Raw genomic sequence first — 18,752 nt, 5'->3', positions numbered from 1 at the left:
CCCTCAGCTTGGCTCTGCTCTCTTACTGTAGACCTGCTTTGATCAGGTCATTGAGATTTTATTTGTTGGGAGGAGGTTGGGAACAAAGGTAGAATAAGAATATAGGGAATATGGAGATATCACAGTTATAAATCGATGGATTTGTACTTGTATCCAGATAAGGATGGAAATAAATAACTGTTACCATTAGTACTTTGACCATGCCGATCTGATCTTTATGTTTTTCCTTTTTAAACTTTACATGACATAATACAAGCTTCTGGTCCCTGTGGTTTTATCTAGTGGATACTGGACTCCAGTTCTAACTGAGATTTAGGAACGATGAGGCTGTGTCATCCTCATCAAATCAGTAACCTTCCAGGGCCTCAGTGGTCACATCTGTACACTGGGAATGACAATACTAACATTCATTCCTAGTAAAGGTGAAGGATTCGTATGAACCAAAGGGAAGCCCAGGACCTCCCCCATCTCAGCCACGGTTAACAGGCAGGTGAGGATGCTGGCTGGTAGCATGATTTGTCCTACCCTTGCAGCATGACTCTGAATTAGTGTGACCTGGGGGCTGGCAACTGGGTCACTTCCTGGATGGACATAGTAACAACCCAGCTGTCCCGGTCTGTGTCCCCCACAGCGGCCAGTTTGCCATTGTGAAGAAGTGCCGAGAGAAAAGCACGGGGCTGGAGTACGCGGCAAAGTTCATAAAAAAGCGGCAGAGCCGGGCCAGCCGGCGGGGCGTGAGTCGGGAAGAAATCGAGCGGGAGGTGAGCATCCTGCGGCAGGTGCTGCATCCCAACGTCATCACGCTGCACGACGTCTTCGAGAACCGCACCGACGTGGTGCTCATCCTGGAGCTGTGAGTGGGTGCCCGGGACCCCTGGTGGGGGCGGGGAGGGTGCTGGATGGTGCAGCCACAGGTCCCAGAGGTCAGTAGCAAGCAGATGAAGTCAGCGGAGGGTTGTTTCCCTTGGTTACCGCCCCCGCCCCCTGCAATCTGGATCAAAGTAGGTGGGTTTGCTGAGTAGTGGGGACAGGGCTAGAGTCTAGGTCTGGCTTTCATTGGACCCTGGGGATAAAAGGGAAGCAGTGGCTGGTGCTGGGGTCATTTCCCCGCTGAAGAGCTCAGGGGAGGACGTGGCGGTGGGCGGGGGTGGGGGGGGGGGGGGGGGAGTGGGGGTGGGGGCGGTGGGGGATAGGGTGTAAGAAAGTGGTGGGAGGGAAGGAGAGGCAATCTGGGAGGGGTCTTCTCTGTGAGGAGGAGAGAAGCAGTCATGCTCCAGGTCCCAGAGAGCCCTTCTCCGGCCCTTTCCTGAGAAAAAAATGTCTGCATTTGTGCTGTTTGATGCCTTCATTATCCTAATAATAGCTGTTATTGAGAGCGCCCCACCCCTATGGTAAGCCAACTATTTGTCAGGTGCCTCATGTTTGCGTCTTGTTCAGTTCTCACAAAGACTCTTGAGGGAAGTGTCCTACTAACCTGGAGGGCTTACTTTGTATTCACTATACTGAGCACTTCTATTACCTTACTTAATCTTCCTAACAATCTTAGCAAACAGAAGCTCTTATTCTTCCCATTTTACAGACAAGAACACTGAGAAGCCAGGTTGCTTATTGGTCCCAAAGCCAGAAAGAGGCGGGGCCAGGACCAGAGTCCACAGGCTTGCGTGGACAGCGATGAGTGTGAGGTGGGATGGCCTTATGCCAGCCTCATGGGGGGAGATGTCACAGTCTAGTGTCCCTCCAGAGGTGTGGCCATGGAATGTGGAGATGGGACTCTGTCAGACAACAGAGTTTGAGCTGGACTGTGGCACAATGGCTGTGTCCAGTCAAGCAGCAAGACCCGTGTTGGGAATATTCTGAGCCTCACAGGCATCTATGCATCTGCCGGTTAACAGAAGGGTGGTAGCATTTATTTTGGTAATCCCTGACTTTGTGACCTTGGGCCAGTCACCTCCCTCCTCTGAGCTTCAGCTCTCATCCATAAATGCGGCAGCCACCCTTCGCCTGCCTACAGGTTGGGTGGACCACCTGACATTTGAAATAATTCTAGTTTGAGAGCTAAACCCTTGTAGTACCAGGATATAGATTTACATAGCAGATGGTCATTTGCATACTCTTGCATTGGATGCTTAAATTATGCATCTCTCTGTTTAAATGCATAAAATCACTCGTGCTACTCCTTTCTCACTCCAGCGTCCTTCATGTCTCTCCCGTGGTCTTCTCAGCCAGTCACACTAGCTGGTAAATGCCTCTGCTGACTCAGCAAGCCTGGGGGTGTCCTGCAGGTGTGGTCAGCCATGTGGACAGCCCGAGATGTGGCATCCTGCGGGGCTCAGGTGGGGCAGTTGGCACACTGGTTCCCAGCAGAGTGAGAAGCCCATCTCTGCTGGGAAGGCAAGGCCACTGCTTAAAAAAACTTTCCAGCAACTGAAAAGAAATTACATTCATAATCCTACCACCCAAACATAGCTATTTATGTTTTTCTGTGATTCTCTCCGTCTTTATCTGTTTGTATACAATCATTGTACTTGTACAATTTCTTGGTCTACTTTCCCCCCTCAGTTAGCATAATTTCACAAAAAGGGTTTTTTCTTTTAACTGAGTGTTATCACGTTTCATTGAATTACATACTCGTGTATCTTTATTGTTAGACATTTGGTTTTTATTTCCCAGCTTTTAACCATTGCAGATTTTATGGCCATGAAACAACTTTCTTCTCATAATTTCCCACCTTTTTGTTTGTTTGTTTGTTTGAAATAATCCTTTTGGATCAGTCCCCAGGAAGGGGATCATTTTCATAAAATGAAAGAATTTTATTCTTTAATTGCAGGGGAAATCACCTGCTTCTCTCTGTTTGTAAAACCCTAGGAGTTGGGGTCTAGGATGCTCTTGAGATGTCTCTGTTTCTCCCAGCAAGGCTCCTGGTCCGTGACAGTGATGTGCCCTCTTCTAGTGAGCTGTCACTGTCCATACCACTGGTTGTCACCAGCGCAAGCTGCCATGCTTGCTCCGTTCTGTGTACTTAGAGTTTCTCTGTCTCCTTCTTTTCTTTCAAGCTGTCTCACTGCTCTCACTGGGGTCTGAGAGGGAGGATCTCCTGACAGAGAAAGACTTTTTGTGGGCTTTTTTATGGTTGGACTTGGTGACCCCTGTTGGGCTGTTCAGCAGCCTTTGGCAGCCCGGTCCTCATGGTAACCTAATAGGTCAGTGGGTTTGCCCAGTGCTGGAACATGAGTATTAGTGCCTGCCTGTCCAGTTGAAATGGCAGGTTTTATGGATAGGTCTACCCCAATCCCACTGCCCCTCTCGGCAACTGCGGTCCGGTGCCTGGCACACTCTGCTTTCTATTAAAGTGACCGGTTCTCAGAGGACATGCCCAGCCCCGATTTGAGTCCCTTTTAGCTGTTGTTCCCCCATCCATGACCTCCTTAGCAGCAGCTGCCTCCAGTCAGGACTGTTGAAGGCAAAGATGGGAAGGATTCGGTTTTGCCATATAAGCTGACTTCTGTATACCATAAAGAATATTTTCAAAATCTCAGTAGATTAACTCATGTCATATGTGGAGTGTGCTCTGGAAAATATAAGTCAGCCCTGGGAGTTTGGACAGGCCCTCCATCCAAGCCCCTGATGGTTCTCGTACCTCCCAGATCCCCAGCGAATGGAAAGCAAGACCTGGACAGTTGCATTGGAGAGAATGACCCGGCAGAGCGCCCCAGCGTGTCGGCAGTGCTTCCCAGTGCCCCAGATTGAGTGCTGTTTCCTGGGCCTGAGCAGCTCTAGCAGCATCCTTCCTCAATCACTGCCCACGCAGGTCGTTTTAGCGCACGTTCACAAACCAGTCAGGAAAGTGTTTCCAGCAGGCAGAACAACTGCAAGGAGGGAGATCAGCGGACCCGGAAGGGACTGATCCTGGGGATGCTGAGAGGATGGGACAAGAGGCTCAGACTATTAGGTTTTGCTTTTCATCTTTAAGCTAAAGAGCTTTGGGATGTGAGAGGAGAGACCTTTGGTAGGAGACAGGAAGCTCCAGGAAAGAGGTTTGGGGGCTGAGAAGCCCTTGGGAAAAGCTATGTTAAGGGGAAAATGAATAAAACCTTGAGGAGAGCTGCCAGGGCACTGATGTGAGTGTCCCCAGCCTGGGTGTCCAGACTTGGACATTTACCGTGGTGACCTCATCAGTCTTCCACCCTTCCAGGACTCTCGGGGTGGGGGGGTAGTCTGGGGACTCCTGTGGCTATTCCCTCCTTTATCCGAAGGAGACCATGGGTTACCCGGTCTCCTGCCCAGATCACACCTTCAAATGGAGTGGCTGATGACTGTCTCCCAAAGTCCTCACCCAGCCTGGGCCTTCACATTGTTGGCTCTGGGTGTTAGGACACATTCCCATTATCATGAGATTCTTTCACACTTAGGGAGCTTTCTATTTAAGGTAAGAAGGCTAGGATATGCCTGAGGCAGCAGCCTCACAGAACCTAGCAGGGGCTGGAAGGACAGAAAGCAAGGGCCAGCAAGAGGGGACGCTGTGGATTTGAACATGGGCACAGGGCTCCGGAGAGGTCTCTTGCCGATGCCATGGTGTCACTTCTGTATGATATGGAATATCCTATATCATGCTGAGAGTTTTAATGCTTTTCCCCCTTTGTTCTTTTATCCACCTACCTTCTATTGAATGCCTTTGTTACACAAGGTGCTGTGGAAGTGAAGATAACGTAGCTGGGGAGAAAGACAGACAGCTAACAATAGCGTGATATGAGGGATCCAATGCGACTGAACAGGGATGTCAGAGGACTGCCCACTACTTGGGGAGGCGTTGAGCTTTCCTCATGGCACTAAGTCAGGCTTTATAATGTGGAGACAGTGCGGTGAGAAAGACATGGTGGACTGGGGCTGAGAAGATGCGGTTCTGAATCCTGGTTCTGTGACTTACTGTGTGATGTTGGGCAAGTCTTACTCTCTTCGGGCCTCTGTTCCTCATTTGAAAAATCAGGACAGAAGTTCCATCCACCCCTCTGGGGGGATGTGAGTTTCAAGGGAGAGAATGCTCAGGGGAAGCACAGGTGGCAAACTTTGAGTAGACTTGGAGTCAAATGCCCTTCCACCACTGGCATGCCCGACAACGATATGGTGTGTGGTGTTTACTTCCAGGACTTCATCAAGGGTCTCATAGCACTTGTCCAACCCTACAGCAAGATTTCCCACTCCTGGGGGCCATAGGCTGGGTTTTTTTTTCTCATTCCTGGGTTTTTTGGTTTTTTTTTACTCTTTTTTTTAAAATTTGTTTTTTAAAAAAATATTTTATTTATTCATTTGACAGAGAGAGAGAGAGATCACAAGTAGGCAGAGAGGCAGGCAGAGAGAGAAGGGGAAGCAGGCACCCTCCCTGTTGAGCAGAGAACCCAATGCGGGGCTTGATCCCAGGACCCCAATATCATGACCTGAGCCAAAGCCAGAGGTTTAACCCACTGAGCCGCCCAGGCACCCCATCCTCATTCCTGTTTTGCAAGAAGAAAAGCCAGGCCCAGGTACTCTCCCATGCCATACCCTCAGGGGAAGGTTGGATCTATGTTAGGGAAGGATTGGGACCACTGTCCTGGTTCTTTGACTGGACTCAGGGTTACTCCTTCAGCAGCTAAGAGGAGGCTCCACTTTCCAGCACCTGCCCAGGAGGTGGTAGGGCAGAGAATGGCCTCACCCCCGAGACACATGGAGAAATAATGCACCAGCCTCATCCCAACACTGAGGCAGCCACCTCGGGCTGTGCCCAGCTGAGGAAGTAGAGGGGCAGTGCGGCTCTAGCAGCCAACAAGCTCTTGGGCGCCATCTCACTGGCGCCTCTCCCGGGCTCTCTCCACCCCTTTACCACCACCCCCACTTTCTCTAAATATTGACTCAGCATCTCTTATGCGGCAGACACTAGCCAGAAAGATGAGGACCTGATCATGACTCCTGCCCTTGAGAAGCTCACACCCCAGCAGGAACAGGGTCTTCTTTCTGACATTCATCTCTCTGCCAGAAGGAGATATTTTTAACCCCATTTGACAGATGAGAGAAGACTAAGGTGGAGAGTGACGTGCTAGGCAACCACAGAACCAGCGCCCCAGCAGGCATGCCCCTCACCTCCAAGGCTGGCCGGCGCCCAGGGATTTCCTGCCACATACATGCCCTGTACGCATACCCCCACTCCCGCCCCTGTCTCTGGGCCTTTGCTCATTTCCCGTACTCCCCTGGCCAGGCCCTTCCCAAGCCTCACTGCATCCCCAGCGCCTTCTCCCACACTAACCACATGTGACAAACAATACCTCATGGCGGAAGCCCTGCTGGTGGAGTGCTGACATGCTGGTCGCTGGGCTGTGTGCCTTCCTTATAGCACCAGCCCATTTGCTCTTCAGAGCGAGGTGAGCATGTAGACATCCTCATTACCCCCAGTCCCTGACAGGCATGGCTGAGAGGGTTAGGGCAGCTCCTCCCCAGTCACACGTTCGTCCGAGGAGACAGTGTTGAACAGCGGCTGGGGCCTGAACATGGCCTTGACCGCACACTCCCCTGCTGAGAGAACTTGCATGGCCACTTCCCTCCTGTGGGCCTCGGTTTCCTCATCTGTTATGGAGGAACTGCCGGGTGATGATGGTCATAATGTGGGAAGGCGGCTGAGGGAGATCCCAGAGTCTGCCCCCACCCCCTACTGTGGAAGTTTGCTGCTAACTTCTGATTATAGTGGATTTCAAATACACAAAAGTAGAGAGAAAAATGTAAGGAACGCTCATATGCCCATCACCCAGCTTCAAATGATCAACGTTTTGCCAGTCTTGTTTTTTTTTTTTTTTAAAGATTTTATTTATTTATTTGACAGACAGAGAGATCATAAGTAGGGCAGAGAGGCAGGTAGAGTGAGAAAGAGGAGGAAGAAGGCTCCCCGCTGAGCAGAGAGCCTGATGCGGGCCTTGATTCCAGGACCCTGGGATCATGACCTGAGCCGAAGGCAGAGGCTTTAACCCACTGAGCCACCCAGGCGCCCTTGCCAGTCTTGTTTTATATAAAACTCCTACTCCTCCCACCTGCCCCTACCCTAGCTGATTGTTTGCTGGAATATTGTAGAGCAACTCTCAGACAAAATGTCACTTTACATATAAACATTCTAGTGTGCATCTCTCATTGATGACAGTTTTTTAAAATGTGGCCATCGTGTATCTATCCCATGACAGAATTATCCAGTTGGGCCTCGGGACAACCGAGGCAGTCTATGCTGCAGTCCACAGTGATGTTTCTCTGATTGACCCAGAGATATCTTTTTATGGTTGTTTTATTTGAATTAGCATCCAAGTGAGGTCCGCACACTGCATCTGGTTCTTTTGTCTCTTCTGTCTCATTTCTCCTGTACCAGTTCTCTTTCCCCTTCTTCCTTGATGCTATTGATTTGTTGGAAAAACTAGGTCATTTGTCCCGTTGATTGTCTCACAGCCTGGATTTGGCTTGTTCCTTCCTCATGCTGTTAGTGAACTCGTTCCTCTATGTCTTGCATTTCCTGTAACCTAATGGCTAGATCTAAAGGAGATAACCTCCGTATTGGCACAGTTCAAGAGAAATAGAATATGAACCATATATGTGATTTGAGATTTTCTACTAGCCACCTTGAATAATAAGTAAAAAGAAATAGGTGAATTAATTTTTATCATATTTTTATTTACTCCTATCTGTATATAAATATCATTTTAATATGTAATCGATATCAAAATCATTAATGAGGTATTTCACATTCTTTTTTCCATATTCCATCTTCAAAACTTAGTGTGTTTTTTACACGTACAGCACATTTAGCTCATTCTCAATGTAATGGTTAGCGTGAAATACGATCCTATCAAAACAATAAAGTTGTGTTTGGAGTAAACTATTTTATACCCCTTCAGTTTTTGAATCAAAATGAAATAAAATTAAAAATTCAATTCCTCTCGATGCTCAGTAGCCACATGTGACTAGTGGCTATATTGGATAGTGTTCATAGAACACATTTCCATCACGGCAGAAAGTTCTGTTAGCTAGCACGGAGCGAGAGGCTGAAGCAGAGGTGGGTGTGAGATAACGTCATGGGTGTTGCTGTGGACTTGTTCTTGGTACCCCATCCAGGGGTTCTGTTTTTCATGACGCTGAGATTGAAGAGTGGTTCTGTGGGTACTTCTGAACATTTTTTTTTTAAGATTTTTATTTATTTATTTGACAGAGAGAGACCACAAGTAGGCCGAGAGGCAGGCAGAGAGAGGAAGGGAAGCAGACTCCCTGCTGAGCAGAGAGCCCAATGTGGGGCTCGATCCCAGGACCCTGGGATCATGACCTGAGCCAAAGGCAGAGGCTTAACCCACTGAGCCACCCAGGCACCCCGCTTCTGAACATTTTTAAAGAACAGTGAAAAAGGACATTTTGGTGCTCTTTGTTTAGGATGAACTAGGCAGTAGGGTATAAGTGAGTCCCCAAATTGGGACAGAAGCCATTCTGGCCATTTAAGAATCATCTGAGGACACTCGATATGATAGAGTGGTTGAAAGTCATCCTGCCTGGGTTTGAATCCTGAATGCCACTTACTAGCTCCATGACCTTGGCCCTCTGTTTTTTCAAACACAGAGACCGAGCCTCTGTTTTTTCAAGTAGGAAATACTAGTTCTTAACTCATAAGGTATTGTGATGATTAAATGAGATAATATGCCTTAAGTATACATTATGCACAGAGTAAGTATTCAATGAATATGAATTACTAGTATTATTTTTTTATTGTAAAAATATAGGTTCCAAGGCTTAGGGGCTGGAGAATCTAATTTGTTAGGGTCTGTGGTAGGACCTGGGATATGCATTTAAAGCAGGATCCTCAGGGGATCCTAAGTTCTTGGACACTTTGGTCCAGATTTCTTCCTAATATCTTTCCCTGGGATGACTCTTGGCTCTGTCCCAGCCCCAGAGATACCCTAGCATGGATACCCTAGCATCCATCAGAGGACAAACAAACCCAGTAGGGCTATCAGATTTAGTGAATAAGAATCCCCTATTTTATCTGGCAACCCCAAATCCCTAATTCTGATAAAACTGTAAACTAGGCAGGAGTGGGTGGTGGGGGAGAAAAAAAACCCTGTAAACTAGTATTTACAGGGGAGGTTGTTTTTGCTCTGTGGGCTTCCATTCCTGCCATATCTACCATAAGGTGCAAGAGAGGGGAGGGTGAGGACAAGAGTATCATGGTCAGGTTTTTAAATGGGTCTAGAACCCATGCCTAGATTCCCTTGAGCTTTGAGGAGGCCATCTTTTGTAAAATGAAAGAAAGGGCTCAGGAGCCATCTTTCTCAATCTGCTCATCCTGCAGGTAAGGAAACTAAGATCTGCCTGAAGGGGGAAAGTGAATTGCCCAAGGTGACTGGCACAGCTGGACTAAAACCTGAGCCTCCAGTTTCTGGCCCAGCATATGTTCCTCTTTGTCACTGCACAGCACTGTTTCTGTCCCCTCAGTCACGGGGTGGGGAGAGGTAATACCAAGGGTAACCCGAGATCCTTCTGGTGACCCCCTAAGAGCAGTTCCTGCCCTTATGATCCAAAGGGAAGAATGTAGTAAATAGAAGCAAAGTCGGTTCCTGGTGCTGGTTGGACAGAACCCCAGAGATGGGTGAGGGGATCCTGCTGTATGTCCAAATGGTTGGGGTCTTAGGAGCTGCACCCATGGCCTGGCCCCCACCCCACCACTGGTGTCTTGCAGAGTGTCGGGAGGAGAGCTCTTTGACTTCCTGGCCCAGAAGGAGTCGCTGAGTGAGGAAGAGGCCACCAGCTTCATCAAGCAAATCCTGGATGGTGTGAACTACCTTCATGCCAAGAAGATTGCTCACTTTGATCTCAAGGTCAGTGAGGGAATGTGGGAGAAGAATCATTTTAGGAAGAACGGGCCCTGTCCCTTCTGACATTACTGCTAGGAAGGGATCAGCGCCCCTTTGGCCATCCTCCCTCATCTCGCCATGGAAAACTCTGAGCTCCTAAGAAAAATGTGATGGCTCAGGAGATGCCCCTCGGTTTCATTTTGCATTATCAGGCTTTCTTCACAGAGGGGCTGGCTGCAAGAAGCTGCTTCTTCAGACCACAGGTACCTTATCTCTTTCAGACAGTAGTAGGTGGGGTGTCATTTTTAAATAGTAGACCACTGACAGGAAACGTGAAACCAAACACATGTCACAAGGCTGGACTCTTCAGTAACCAAGAACGAACTCAGGAAGAGGCAGAAGTCTTAGCGTTCAGGCAAGCACTGCCAGGGTCGGCTGGCTGTCTGGGCCCCGCACAGCCTCCAGGGCCCCTGGCCCAGAGGTCCTCAGTCTTGGAGCCTAGGGACCGCTGGCTGCCCTCCCTGTTCCCATCTCCTAACGTGGCCACAAAGCTGCTTCCAAGGGGGCACTGATCATTTGTGGTAACTGGTAATCAGGGTTGAGAAAGTTCACTGCAACCACATAGGAGCTCAGAAAGCAAGAATGTGGTCAAAGTAGAAGGATCAGTTCCCGTAGTAACTGAGCTCAGTTTAGTGGACTAATGAGCCTTTACAGGCCCCTGAAGCATAAAGATCCTCTAACCCGGGATCAGAGAGACCTATTTACCCAGGGGCGCGGGGTGGGGGGAAGACCCGTTCAGTTTTCTATCCAGAAAGTCCTATTGTGTTTCAAGCATTGTGCCGTGTGCCTAGGTATTTCTACAGATATACAAACCAACTAAGGCCCTGTCTAGGCTCAGTTCCTCTTTTCTAGGAAACCTAGTACAGGAGACAGGAAAGAAACATAACAACTCTTAAGTGCTGCGATAGGAGGAAGTATAGGTGAGCTGGGGAGCTCAAAGGAGAGGGCATCTGAGTCAGACTGAGGTATCCCAGAGGGCTTCCTGGAAGAGGTGATATTTGAGTTGAGTTTAGAAGGACTGGCAGGGGTTACCAAAGGCGAAGGGTCTTCTGAGGAAGAGAGGCTAGCAGTGTATATGGCCTGGAAAGAGCACAGTGTATTCAGGAAAGTACCGGCAAAGAGTAGATGTTCTGAATGACTGAATGAACAAGCCAGGAGGAGAGCACAAGGCAGACACAAGGGTGTGAGAGCTAAACCAAAGAGGTTGAACTTTACCCTGAGGGCTACAGAGTAGGGAGTGGGGTAGGGAGGGAACATGGAGGTGAGGTGAGGGGATGTGTGTTTTGGAAGGATCTCTCTCTGGCTGAAAGGTTGGATAGAATGGGGACACCTGGAGGCTGGCTGGGGCCTAGCTGGGAGGCTAGCGCCCTAATCTGGTGAGGGTGTGGCCTGAGCGGCCCTTTGGCCTTTGGAGTGGTAACACTCTGAGTGGGAAACCGTCTACCTGAATTGCTCTTGTGTATCTCTCCTGACAGTACTGTGGACAGTTAACTTGTTTTCTGTGTCTTGACTGCTTCCAGGAGCCTGGCCTCACTCTTTGTCTTTTCTCTACCAGGTCTGGTAGAGGTAGGAGGAGTTGTAATCCCATAGGTACCATGACGGTAGCCCCTTCATGCTGTTTAATAACTTGCTTGTGTGCAGGGCTCCTGGGTGGCTCAGTCATTAAGCATCTGCCTTCGGCTCACGTCATGATCCCCCACGTGGGGCTCCCTGCTCAGTGGGAAGCCTGCTTCTCCCTCTCCCACTCCCCCTGCTTGTGTTCCCTCGCTCACTCTCTCTCTCTCTCTCTCTGTCAAATAAATAAATAAAAAAAGAAGAAGAAGGAGAAGAGGAAGAAGGAGAAGAGGAGGAAGAAGAAAAGAAAAGTCTTTAACTTGCTTGTGTGGCTGCTGTGGGGAGGGGAGTGTTGGCTTGGAGGCGGCCAGGCCGGGGGTTTGGTCTTCACTCTGCTGTATACCGGGATACCCCTGAGCCTCAGTTGTTCAGCTTCAACACAGGCAATAATCCCCACCTGGCACAGTTGCTGCCGGGGTTAAAGAGAAGCGGCATTAGCTGACTCCCTGTAGCACTCTGTAATAGTACCTGCCATTGTTATTTCCCCTCCCAGCAGAGAGGAAAAGAAAACACAACTCTTGTTACAGGATTTTGGGCTCATCAGACTAGGAAAACAGGCCTGCTAATGCAGTTCTCAACTGCCCAGCAGAGAGCTGAGATTGATGGCTGCTGGGGCATGTCTGGCTCCTGGGCTCAGCCTGGCTGCTTTCCACCACCTGGAGACAGTCTGGATTGTCTCAAATGTGCGCAGGGCGAGGCTGCTCCTAACCCCTATCTTGGCCTCCTGTCCTTAGAGCTGTGCAGACGCTGAGGCTTCTGGCCCCTCCGCCCCCATCCATGGTCCCTTGGCCCAGGCCCAGCTGAGCAACTCCAGGAAGTGATGAGTAGTAGCTGTGTTACCTCATGATGGGGTAGACATCCCTGGAGCCAGAATGTGGGTATGCGTGTCCCCAGCTGGAACTTTCCACCAGCTAGAGTGGATGATGTAGAAAGTCCAGCTGGTAGCTTGGGGTGGGGGGTGGGGTGGTTCCATGTTGTTTCCCACCATCTAAAAATCATTATTCATGGATATATTTTTCTTCCTGATTTTCATTCTCTTTGAGGTGCCTCTGCTTTCCTCAACACTTGTATTCTCGTACTCCTCACCAAGTGAGTCAGGCTAGTCTTGTGGTCCCACGAACACAGCCACCCTGTTGTCTCCAGGACCCTACCTGTGACCTGTTCTCCACACTCACCTTCCAGCTTGAAGGGGCAGGTGATGGAGGAGGGGCAGCTCTCTGGAATACGAATGGCTTCTCCTGGGACTGCTAGCCGATAAGCTCTTCCTGTTCAGTCACGGTGCTAGAGAGGCTAGAGAGGTGAGGCCCCATCCCCGGTCCCATGTCAAAGCTGACATGCTCCCAGCCTTGTGGCAGAGAACAATAAATGTACCAATTACCATTTGATAAACAGTCTTGGGAAAACAGATCAAGGCAGGCTGTTGCCCAGAAATTTGTGATGGGTCGGTCCTTGTCATCTGTAGGATACAGGAACCCATTGTCAGCATGACATTCAGGTCTGATTCTGACCTCATCCACCTTCCTCCCCCCACCACCCCCTCCAAAACTCTAGCTTCAGGCAACAAGATGACAGATCCGTGTTCTGGCCTCTCTCCTCCTTTGTTCATGCTGTTCCCATCCAGGAAGCTGCTGCTCCTCCTTTTCTTTGGTCATAGACTTCCTTCCTGCTTGCCCTTCTAGGCCTAGCAGAAACACCACTTCCTCTGGGAAGCCTTTCCCATCCCTGCTACCTCCCAAACCATGCTTAGAATGAACCTGCCTCTCTGATTCTGTTGCCCTTTGTACAGCCTTCTGCTGGGAGTATCTGTCGCTCTCACTCACTTTCTGCTGCTTATATATAGCACCGTCGCTGGCACATGAAGAATGAACGAGTAAACAAAGGGATGAATGCCTTGGTAAGACCAGATGTGTGCATGGCCCTTTCATGTCACCTGGAAAATGCAAAAGAGGTTACAGGCAGGTTTTAGTCCCATGATGTGAACATTTATTGAGGGACTGTCATATGCCCAGGCGTAGAGTGTCAAACATCAGTGCAATAGGGCACCTGCTTTCCAAGGGCCCACTGTCTACTAGGAGGTGGCCATGGTGGGACTCAGTGGGGAGGCCACCTGAAATGAAAGCTAACCATGACTCTCGCCAGCAAAATCTCACTTCCTGGGGGTAAGTGTTCTGACTCAGCAGAAGGAATACCATGCCAGTGTGTGTGGTAAATATACCCCAGAAAGGCCCATTGATGTGGGTGGTTGTAGGTGGTGAAGGTAGATGATGTTGCCCTGTGTTTGCCTGGGTGGAAGGAACCCTAGGGCTGACTGCCCCTCAGTACCACCTAGCACCTGGTGTGCCTTCAGACATGGCGTCTGCATGGTGGCTTACCCTCAGTACTGCCCGGAAACCTCACCCTGGCATGCCATCCCAGCACAAATGAAGGTCTTATAGAGGGCAGGTTTGTGTGGTTTTGTGTTTATTTTAGATTTGGGAGTTTCCCTTCTGAGTATGGGTGTGTCTCCCCTACACCCCAAACCAGCTGGAGAATTCAAAAATGGAAGGTCGTCTTCAGGTCTTACTGGTATTTTCAGCACACGCCATGAGGATTGAATGAAATTATATGCAAGCCAGGAACCTAGAACTCTCATGGGCTTTTGGTTTATATAAATAGCATTAAGAAGTGAATTTTGAATTTGTAAACAAAGTACCCAAAATCCAAATTCCTCAATGCTCTGATCATCCTTTGAGCTATTTTTTACATTCGTGACATGATGGGGTCTGCTCATCAAGCTTTCATAGGAATGATACTAATAACATTTTGAATGTTTATGGCACTTTCTAGAATATAGCATGCTTATACATTCGTTCTCTCATTTGATCCTTGTGGCCATGCATGGAGGTACAAAGTACCTTTTTTTACACACAAGGCAATTGAGATTCAGAGAGGTTAAATAACTTGTCTAGGATCACACAGGTATTAAGTGACAGAGCTGGGGCTTGAACTCAGCCAATGAGGAAACACTAAGCCAATCTGGGTGCCATGAGCTTTTCTTTCCCCAGATTCTGAACAGCATAAATTTCTTACTTCCTTGGGCCATGCCTCTGACATATTATCAATCCAAAGGTCTGTACCATGCCATGCATTTCTCCTTCACACAGTTAATTTCTCATCTGGTTACATTATTTCTAATAAGTTATTCCTCATATTTTAAAAAGTGTATATTTTATTAGTTGCTATAAAATGTGCATGCGTTTGAAAGTAGAACTTATAAGAAGGAGGCTGTTTCCATACCAAAACCTGGCAGCATGAAGCAAAGGCGAGTCATGGCAGAGATTTAACTGACGGGATCGGGTACAGTGAGATTGTGAAGGTGCAGGCCAGACCACGGTCTGTCAAAGCAGACCATGGAAGGCTTTTTCCCTCAAAATTTTTTATTATGAAAACATATCAGAAAAATTGGAAGAATATAATGGCCACCATTACACCTTCCCCTAGATTCAACATGTAGGCACATTTGCTTTACCTCCTTCTCTCTTTAAAAAAGAAAAATGTATATATATCTATATATTTTTTTTAAAAGATTTTATTTATTTATTTATTTGACAGACAGAGATCACAAGGAGGCAGAGAGGCAGGCAGAGAGAGAGGAGGAAGCAGGCTCCCTGCTGAGCAGAGAGCCCCATGCAGGGCTCGATCTCAGGACCCTAGGATCATGATCTGAGCTAAGGCAGAGGCTTTAACCCACTGAGCCACCCAGGCGCCCCAGAAAAATGTGTATTTATATAAAAGTATTTTTATATATGTGTATCTACACACAGACATGTACACATGGTACATGTATACTTTTAAAATTAAAAACATTTTAAATAAAAATTAAAATAAAAAATATATGTGATTCTTTAAAACATTGGTATAATTTGAAAGAAAATTCTAGCCATCCTGACATTTCACTCTTGGTATTTCTACAGGCATCTCCCAAGATTCAGGTCAGGTTCCTACCAACCTACCACCATTATCACACTTAAGAAAATTAATAACTGGTAGAAGACCTTTCATGAATGGATGCACATGATTTTATTTCTGATTTTGAAAGATAATTCTGGCAGCACAGAGAGGATAGCTGGGAGAGAGTAGGCCGGTAATGTCAAGAACATGGGAAAGGGATGACCCAAAGGTACCCCTTAGCATTTTTTAACTGAAGGATGGTCTTTTATGCTGTCATAAAAAGTAGTAGCTCATAGAAGACACAGAAATTTGCAAAGAAGTTACCCATAGACTTTCTACTCCAAAACAACCATTGTTAACAATTGGTCTATTTTCTCCAGCTTTTTGCCTACGTGTTCATTTTAGGATGCTTGTAACTATACTACTTTTACAATTTTCTCTTGTGCTTTTTTCTACTTTACATTTTAACCCGAGGAGCCCACATGTGCTCTAAAGTATTTTACTTTGCTGTAGGAACTTTTATACAAGTCTTTTCTGATTGCCTTACCTTCTCCGTACATTTTTAGGGGAAGACCTTGTTTCCTGTTCCTCAGATGCCAATCTTAGCTTGTGCCCCAGCCTCAGAGTGTACCCCTTGGGCCCCTTCATTGCAACCCCATGCATCAGACTGAGCCTAGAGCCCTAGAAATAAATGCTGGCTGTATTTTCCACACTTGCCAGACCCCCTTAGGGTAACTCCGGAAGGAGTGAGCTGAGGAAACTGAACTTCTAAATAGTGGAGGGAAAGTACAAAATGTGGCAAATAGTAAGCTACGGAGAGGCATAATTAAAAGAGTTGAGGGGCACCTGGCTGGCTCAGTTGGTGGAGTGTGCAGCTCTTGACATCAGGCTTGTGAGTTGGAGCCCTACGTTGGGGGTAGAGACTACTTTAAAAAAAAAAAAAAAGAAAGAAACCTTTAAGAAAACAAAAATGAGGGGCGCCTGGGTGGCTCAGTCCTTAGGCGTCTAGATGCCTTTGGCTCTGGTCGTGATCCTGGGGTCCTGGGATCGAGCCCTGCATTAGGCTCCCTGCTTGGCGGGAGGCCTGCTTCTCCCTCTCTCACTCCCCCTGCTTGTGTTCCCTCTCTCGCTGTGTCTCTCTCTGTCAAATAAATAAATAAAATCTTTAAAAAGAAAGAAAGAAAACAAAAATGAAAGAGTTGAAATACAGATACTTTGCAACAGGAGCATTAAGCCAACCAGGTGACTTACGAGATACAGCAGGGGGCCGCATGGTGAAGTAGAAAGAGCAGAAGATTGGGGGTTGAGCATCTCCTAGCCTGAGGTTCTGTGCAGTAGTATTCTGGTAACAGCCAGATCTCCAGAAATCAAGTGTATGGACACACACACACACACACACACACACCATGAATTTTATGATGTAAAGGTTTGTAACACAACCTACAAACAATAAAAATATATGATACTTTCTTTGGTAAATCCGAGAGAGCCAATTTTCTCATACAACATTTCCTTTGGGTTCTGCCAAACTCTTGTATCAAGAGCCAACCTAGGGATGCAGTTGACACCCAAGTGTAATTCTGACCAGAATGTTGGTTGATATTTTTGTCTACAAAATTTAACAAGTAGGGTGAAAAGGAAACAATGAAGACATGTGTTAGAACTTTGCTTATTTGTCAATGACTGGAATGACTTCTTGGCTGGATTAGATAATAGTTTCCGAATACTAAAAAAATATGTCCTCTGTTTCTGTGCTATTCACAAAACAACAGCTACATACACGGCATCCTTTTAAGTTTCAGCTACATTATTAAGTGATCTTCTCCAGCACGTCTTAAGTCTAGAATCAAAAAGATAATAAATCAGGTTCTGATCTGTAGTGTCTGCCACTTTCCATGGTGTCAATATCCCCCCAAGCCCGGCCCACAATTTCAAGGTACCAACGTGCCACTGACCAGAGTTTGGAAGAGGGGAGCAGTAGCATAGCCTTATTTAGGATTTCCCCAGTTCAGAGATAAGGGATAGAGATCACCTCAAAAGCACAGAGAATACTAGAATACGATTTTAAAAATTAGGAAGCAATGAGTTTTAAGTATTGTTTTTCATCTGACTGATTTCAAAATCAGTTTATAAAATTTAATTTTAATATTAAAATAATATAGTTAATGTGGCTCTCTTTATCAGCCAGCTCACACAATTCCTGGGCTGTCATGGGCCAGTAGACACCAGCTCCAGCACCTCCCTGGCTCTCTGAGCCTTTGCCCACAACATGAGAGCACTTTGTAAACAGTATCGTGTTATAGCCAGGCTGACTGTTGTCAGTGGTGTAGTAACAACAATGGGAGCCAGTGGTTACTGAGCACCTTGAAAACATGGAGGCTCCTGTCTGAGTGCTGGGCATGTGTTTACCATTTAATCCATACAGCCACCTGTGAGGGAGGGTCTGCTATTATGCCCATTTTATAGAAAGAAGAGGTTACTTGAGGGCTCCTAGAACATTACCACAGTAATATTCCCGTTTTGCAGACCAGGGGCCAAGGCTCAGAGTGGTCCAGTTTCCTCACTGGTTAAATGAGGACACCAGGCATCCACAGCTTGGTGGCTGTAAGGATCCAGTAAGGTGATGTGTGGGGAAAGCCCACCCCAAATGTTAGTTTGGCACAAACCATAGGGCCAACATTGCTAGTTGGCCCAAGGCCCAAAGCCAGTCGTCCTGGAATGCCCTTAAAAGTGAATTTTTAGGGGCGCCTGGGTGGCTCAGAGGGTTAAGCCTCTGCCTTCGGCTCAGATCGGTCATGATCTCAGGGTCCTGGGATCGAGTCCCACATCGGGCTCTCTGCTCAGCGGGGAGCCTCCTTCCTCCTCTCTCTCTCTCTGCCTGCCTCTCTGCCTGCTTGTGATCTCTGTCTGTCAAATAAATAAATAAAATCTTTAAAAAAAATAAGTGAATTTTTATTTCTCTCCATGTCACAGAGCCTAGGGACAGAGTAGGTAGCTAGAGTAGGTTTTCCCTTCTGCTTTACCAGACAGTTTTGGGCCCTGCTCCTCACTCAGTGACCTTTGCAGTTTCTTGACCAGGTCACAGCTCACAGACTGCTCTGCAGCTTGGGACTTAATGACCTCTAGGGGCCCTTGCAGCTTCAACACTGTGAACAGTGTAGGGGTGACATGGGAGTGAGGATGCATGGGCGGTCAGAAGGAGGCCATGAGTGTGTGGCCAGAAGCTGTGGTTTAATAAATCCAAATGTGAGGGGCACCTGGATGGCTCAGTGGGTTAAAGCCTCTGCCTTCGGCTCAGGTCATGAT

General features: G+C 47.6%; 1 protein-coding gene across 4 annotated transcripts in view; it reads left to right on the top strand.

The window, feature by feature from the left end:
* Positions 1 to 18,752, top strand: part of DAPK2 (death associated protein kinase 2) — a 118,807-nt gene that overhangs the window by 66,150 nt on the left and 33,905 nt on the right. For all 4 annotated transcript variants that reach the window (XM_044229884.1, XM_044229880.1, XM_044229883.1 and 1 more), the window contains exons 3-4: positions 632 to 853; positions 9,728 to 9,866. In XM_044229884.1, the coding sequence (XP_044085819.1) occupies positions 632 to 853; positions 9,728 to 9,866 (361 nt within the window). The remainder of the gene's footprint in view (positions 1 to 631; positions 854 to 9,727; positions 9,867 to 18,752) is intronic.

The sequence above is a fragment of the Neovison vison genome, chromosome 13 (assembly GCF_020171115.1).
Source record: "Neovison vison isolate M4711 chromosome 13, ASM_NN_V1, whole genome shotgun sequence".
Taxonomy (NCBI): Eukaryota; Metazoa; Chordata; class Mammalia; order Carnivora; family Mustelidae; genus Neogale; species Neogale vison.
Note: the sequence above shows the minus strand (reverse complement) of the source record. Positions and strands in the feature narration are given on the sequence as shown.